General features: G+C 38.8%; 1 protein-coding gene across 1 annotated transcript; it reads right to left on the reverse strand.

Annotated features, from left to right (window-relative positions):
• Positions 1–1758: 1758 nt before the first annotated feature.
• On the reverse strand, positions 1759–3947 carry LOC115884467. The gene is made up of 2 exons (XM_030903065.1): positions 3863–3947; positions 1759–3325 (listed from the first exon to the last, which is right to left on the reverse strand). The coding sequence occupies exon 2, from the start codon at positions 3323–3325 to the stop codon at positions 1778–1780; it is 1548 nt and encodes a 515-aa protein (XP_030758925.1). The 5' UTR covers positions 3863–3947; the 3' UTR covers positions 1759–1777.
• Between the last annotated feature and the right edge of the window lie 2774 nt (positions 3948–6721).

A 6721-nucleotide genomic window follows, 5' to 3' on the forward strand; every position in this document is an offset into this window, starting at 1 on the left:
AAGATGAAGATTCCTGATTTGGAATGGTGGAGCAATTGCCCTGCGTCTTAAATCCGCCCGCCAGAACACCTTCTCCCATCGAGGAACCGTCAACAGGAATGTCCCCTGTGCAGAGTTGAGGTGTTGAAGGACTCGAGGTATGACTGACGGGGGCGGGAAAATCCAGGCTAACTTGTACACCCACTTCTGACTGAAAGCGTTTATGAATTTCGCGTGACGATCTCTGGAATCCATTGTGACATAATCCTGAACAATCTTCGATTTCTTGCTGGCAAATAGGTCGATTTCGGGCTTTCCCCATTTCTGGAAAATCTGGTGAGTTATTTGACTTGATAGATGCCAATCGGCTAATTGTCTGTTTCTGGATAGGCCATCCGCTAGTTCGTTGTAGCGCCCCGGGATAAATTGAGCCGACAGAGATATATTCAAATTGGCGGCCATTGTCAGCAATTCGGTTACCATCTTTAGTAAGATTAGCGATCGAGTTCCTCCTTGATTTCGCACGTATGCTACCACTGTTTTGTTGTCCGTCTGTATAAGGACCGATTTTCCTGTTAGATACTCCGACGATTCTTTGATTGAAACCAGGACGGCGTACAATTCCTTCCTGTTTACATGCCAGGACATTTGCTGGGGTGTCCACGAACCTTCTAGTGACCTGTCGTCGACTTGTGCCCCCCAACCTAAGTCTGAAGCATCGGTGGTCAGAAAGACTTGAGGATTCTTTGGAAACAGATGACTTGTTTTTGTTAAGTTTTGCAACCACCAGTGGCACTCTTTTAGTACAATTCTTGGAACCAGAAATACTTTTTGAGGAAGACATTCTGGTAGACACCGGGCCGATATCTGAATTCGTCGAGAATGGAGCCTTCCTAGAGGAATCGCAAATGAGGCAAAGTTGACTTTTCCCAAAATTCTTTTCGCATCTGCCCAATTCCACCGCCCGGTTATTACGATTTTTTTCAAATCCTTTCTCAGAGAGTCCCTTTTGGCTTTTGGTAAAGCAATGCTTCCAGCTTCTGTGTTCCACTGAATTCCCAGAAATTGAATCTGTTTTGTTGGATTTTCCGTGGATTTGTTGGTATTGATAACCCATCCCAACGTTCTGAACAGATCGAATGCCATGCTGAGATGATCTCTTAACGTGCACAGGTCTTGGTTTACCAGAAGGAAATCGTCCAGGTAAACTATTACTCGGACACCTCTTTTTCTGAGAACACTCGCCATCCAGTTGGATATTCTTGCGAAGACAAGCGGCGCTGTTGAAAGTCCGAACGGGAGACAAGTCATTTGATAGAATAGATTGTTGTGAAACAAGGTTAAGAATTTGCGGTGTTGGTGCTTTATTGGAATGTGGAAATAGGCTTGATAAAGATCCAATTTTACCATATAGTCTTGATCTTGGAGAAAATTTGGGACTTTTTGATGATGGATTAGACGAAATTTCTTTGGCTGAAGGTAGCAATTTAGCGCTTTTAAATTGAAAATTGGGCGAACTGAGCCGTCTTGTTTTATAGCCGGAAACATTGTCGAAACGAAAGCAGTCCTCTCGGCTGATGGCTCTATTATATCTTGTTTTATTAGATCGTCTATTTTGTTGTTCATACTGGATAGGGCAGGTCGTCGCAATTTTGTCGTTGATAGGTGTATCAAAGGGGGCTTGGATACAAAAGGGATGGAGTAGCCCTTTATTGTTTTTAGAACATAACTTGGTGCCCCCATTTCTGCCCATTTCGCCACAAAATTTTGCAAGCGTCCTCCTTTGAACTGTGTATAGTCATTGTCTTTTATTGTTTTTGTTGGAGAATCTAGTGTATGGCTTGTCTCTGGGCTTGCCTCTGGAAGTGGTTGGTGCATTCTTGTTGAAATCTTTTGATGTCTTTGGAAAATTTTTGTGTCTGGATCCCGTTTGATGAGTTGGGGGCTTTCGAAATGTACCTTGTGGATGTTTGTTTTGGTTGTCAAACTTTGAGGAACGAAAGGGCGGTCTAAAAGATGACTGGTGCTGCTTAAACAGTTCCGATAATTCAGCTTCCTCAAAGAGATGGGATTTGGATGGAGGTATGTTGTTCAGTAACGATGCCACCATGTCATTTCGAGGTCTGAACAATTTTCTACGCAATTCTATTGTCTCGGCTCTTTTACCACACACGAATTGTAGCAGATCGTTAGAATTTTGCTTAAACTGTGAGTCAGGACCCCACAGGATATTACCAGCTTCCTGTCTGATTTGTGGAAATTTAGTCACTAGTTCCTTGATACCTTGAGAAAAACTATCCCGTTGAAGGAGGAGTCCGTGGGTAATTGTCCCAAAAGAGCCATCCATTTTTGCCAAAAGTTCAGGAACTGAAGTTTTTGGCACTAAGTTCTTTAATTGATAATTGGTTTTTAATGGTCCAAAAACCGGTGAAGCTTGTAGTTTCTTCTGCGCATCTACATATCTAATTTTATTGAAGGATGACAACCCTAACCGTTGGCATTCTATACCCTGCTGCTCAATGTGATGTTTTGCCGCTGAGACAGACGGTTCTATTTCTTGTGTCCTTGGTTCAAAATCCAATTCCTCTTCCGGATGATTGTGGCTCTGACTCGAATGAGAAGTTGGAGATGTGGGTGGTTCCCAAATATCAGATTCATCTTTATCCGAAGACTCTATAGAGAGAGCTTCGTTATCTTCCGATTCATTATTGTCCATAGCATCTTGTTGAGATTGAAAACGATGCATAAAATTCATGAACATTTCTTTCAATTCATTATGATCCCTTTCCATCTTTTCCAAGCGTGATTCTTTCTTGGGTTTCGACGAAGTCGATGTTGAGCAGCCCTCTTCATCGTCCCACAGATTAGTATCTTTGTCGTAACTCTGAAGGTGAAGACAAGCCTTTTCACGAGAAATCAGGAGCGGCTTAAGGTCACTTATAGCCGCCAGAACCAACTCATGGTGGATGGATGAACCTCGAATGCGTGATGATAATGAAGGAGGCCCGATGATTAACGCCACACACAGTGGCCAAGATAGCATCCGGAGTTTGTAGTTTTTGTAAACTTGTTCTGGTAAACTGTGGGCTTTGGGATTAAATGCTTTAGCAATGCCAACTGTTGGTAAGGCAAAACGGAGTTTATTAAGTATGCTGGGATCAACGGACTCTCCGAAGAGAACCTCCCTATCATAGCATGCCACCTTCCAGTTCTCCCAACCTTTTGGAAGCGAATCCTTGGCCAGTTTTTTCAGATTTTCCAAAACTGGTTGATCCTTCTCATCGTCTGTGGGCAGATCAAATAACTCCAAAATTGAAGTAAAGTGTTCTGTGCTCGGAGACAGCATCTAGAACAAGGAAAGAGAGCCATTAGAAAAAAACTAAGGCTTCGTGAGAAGCTGTGTACATGCTCGAATCAGCCAGTACAGCTATCGTTAAATCAGCCCGTAAGGCTCCTTAAATCGGCACGTACGGCCCGTCAAATCAGCCCGTACGGCTCGTCAAATCAGCCCGTATCGCTCGTCAAATCAGCCCGTACGGCTCGTCAAATCAACCCGTACGGCTTCTCAAATCAGCCCGTACGGCTCGTCAAATCAGCCCGTACGGCTTCTCAAATCAGCCCGTAAGGCTCGTCAAATCAGCCCGTACGGCTCCTCAAATCAGGCCGTAATATCAATTATCGAGAGCAGATAGCAGTGCGATAAATTAAATATAAATAAATGGGTCAGAAAACGCCGATTTATTTATTTATTTACTTATTCTTTAAGTAGGAGCAGCGAATTGTTGTTAATGAACGGGTCGAGAGACGCCGTTAAAAACAATACATCATTTCTGTGTTAAAATAAACCAAAACTGCAATAAAATAAAAAATAATAATGACTTACTTTTATGAGCACACACTGCACTTTAAACAATCACGAATAAATTATTTCGAACGGAACTACGCCGTTAGGGGATAGACGAAACGCATCGCTGGAAATACAGAAGCGTACTGAACATGGACCACCTGCCGCGTGGCCTAGGAGATTGCGCGCGGTGCTGGCACGGCGGCGGGGGTCGCTTGACACGTGGAAGTGGGGGAGAGGAAATGATTAGATAGGGATAGACGACCAAAGAGCTGAAAATACAAGAGGGTAATCTCATATAGGTCAAGCCGACGGCACGGACCTCAAATGACCAAAAAAAATAAAATAAAATAATACCAGAAATACCATTGAACTAAAACAAAGTTTGGCTAATATTTCTTTAAATTTATTTCCAGATAGACTTATTATTATTAAGTACTTTATAAGAAGAAACTTTTACTGTCTTATATTAAAATAAACTTTCAACAATAAAGTTTCATAAAGTTTTTAAAGGTAACTTTAAGAGACTTTTATTTCCTGCCTACTTTAACACCAACTAAATTGTAAAAATATTTATATTACTGCAAAAATTACAAAGATGAAGTTAAATGTTTAATAATATTTATAGATATTATTAAAAAAATCCTGTAATAACTATCTTTCTCGTTAAAAAATCATTTTTAAAAATATTTATTTATTCAATGCGTTTAATGCATGGGTTTCGTATATGCATTTTACTGAAAATCCAAGCATCACTAGCTTCAACCTCTAATATTTTTATTTTTCTATATGGTAACCAGTGTCCATTAGTGATGTAAAAATTCTAAGTAATCGTTACAAAGTAACAGTTACTTTACGACGACTCGAAGTAACGCTTACCATTTGGATTTAGGACTCGTTACTCGTTACTAAGCCAATTCGTTACTTTTGCGCTGGCAGTAATCGTAATACCTGGAAATGCACGAACCGAGGACTCGAAACTCGATACTGAAATATTCGTTACTTCGACGTAGGTCTAGTTTTTATCAATATGTTTATGTTTAAAGAGTTGACTTGACACCGGCCGGTGTTTTGGATGGCAAATGTGTGATATTTTTATTACAATTATTAATTATTATTATGATTGGCTCATGCCGACCCATCGGCGGTCTGTCCTTTTGCCGTTTGTTGTCGCTTTTTATTTAGGTAATTCCGCACGTTTTTTCAATTTTGGTTGAAATAAGTCATATAAGATATTATTTAGGGGTAGAGTGTGTTTTATTTTTTGATTTATAGTTGCTCGGTGGGAAAAGAATAAAATTGTTTATTTAGATTAATATGTCTTAGATATTAATTAAAATAGATTCACGTTATTCACAAAAAAAATTAACATCTGAAAAAGCAGAGCAAATAGGTTTCCTCTTCAAAAAAGAATAGATATTTCGCCACTTACACTGTAAGAAAGTCTACAAAATAAAAATAGTAATTTTTTGTAAACACTGGGGGCTGCGTTAATCCAAAGGACTTTTTTGAAGAGATGAATCCGTCACAGAGGAATAGACATGTTTTAAATATTTTTCCATTTTAACAAAAATATATACTTTTTTTTTTATTTTTACTCTTTAATGTTTGCATAATTATTAATGTAAAATACAAAGAGAGAGAGAGAGAGAAAATACTTTATATTATACACATATTTTCCTTTGTTTGATTTGTTTTCTTTTATTTTTAATTTTATTAATACATAGTGATAACATATTATAAAAATATTATACATATTATTAAAAACGTATTATTTAGTACTTGAATACCGAGTATTGAAATTATCCTATTAAGCCCTTACACTAGAAGAAAGTAGAAACCCCTTATAGGTTAAACCGAGCACGCAATGAAGCGCGCCGCGCAAAAAGTAACGAAGTTCCAAGTCAAGCCCAAGTCTTCCAACCTGGACGCAAAACAACGATACTAAATACCAAAGTAACGTGTAACTAAAGTAACGAGTCCTATTACCAAAAGTAACTAGTAGTTACGAGTCCATATAAGTAACTAAAGTTTACATCACTAGTGTCCATTGAGACAATTGACGATACAAGGAGCCGAACAGGGCTGTGCGAACTGAATGTCGAAGAACAAAGGAGTGTTGGCTAGCAGACAAGTGCAGTGAAATGGAGACCTTGCAAAAGAAACAATTTTGGCGAAGATCGAACAGGCCAGACGTACTTTTGCTTCCATGAAAACCAATGAAAACCCTCTTCTCCAGCCGAGATTCTAAGTCTCGAACTGCGCATACATATGCTGCGTTGCTACATCTTTCCAGTATTTCTCTACGGCTCTGACAGTTGGACACTCAATCAGACATTGCAAAACCATATTAATGCTTTTGAGATGTACAGGGTGGGTCAAATTCGACGCTTTTAAATGGAAACACCCTTTTCTATAGAAAACTGGTATCGGTGTCTGGAGCTCAATTTTTATCAAAAACATGATGGTGAAAACCGCACATCAATATCTGTTACCGTTTCGGAGTTACGGGGTGTTTTTCAAAAATGTGCATTTTTAACAAATCCCTGTAACTTTTTTGCTATGGAAAATTTTGTATTTCTATGAAAACAATTCCAAAGCACCTTTTTACGTAGAATTTAATGGTTTAAGTATAATTTTTTTTAAATTAATAATTTAAGAGTTATCATCAGAAAAATTGATTTTTTATTTGGGACACCCTCTATATTTTTAATTAACTGAAAAGAATATAAAATTACCTTCCAAAAATATAGCACACTTGATATTTTGTTATAATCCCCTTCGAAATACAGAATTTTTAAAAGTTCGCCACTTTTAACTAGTAGGCTTTGGACCCCGTATTGATGATATGCCCTTAATGGAACTCGAAAACATATTTTTCCAGCAAAATGACGCACC

The sequence above is a fragment of the Sitophilus oryzae genome, unplaced genomic scaffold (assembly GCF_002938485.1).
Source record: "Sitophilus oryzae breed Bouriz unplaced genomic scaffold, Soryzae_2.0 scaffold_111_pilon_pilon, whole genome shotgun sequence".
Taxonomy (NCBI): Eukaryota; Metazoa; Arthropoda; class Insecta; order Coleoptera; family Curculionidae; genus Sitophilus; species Sitophilus oryzae.

Excerpts from the sequence above, each read along its gene's own strand:
- LOC115884467 (XM_030903065.1), bottom strand. The coding sequence starts at position 3,325 with ATGCTGTCTCCGAGCACAGAACACTTTACTTCAATTTTGGAGTTATTT.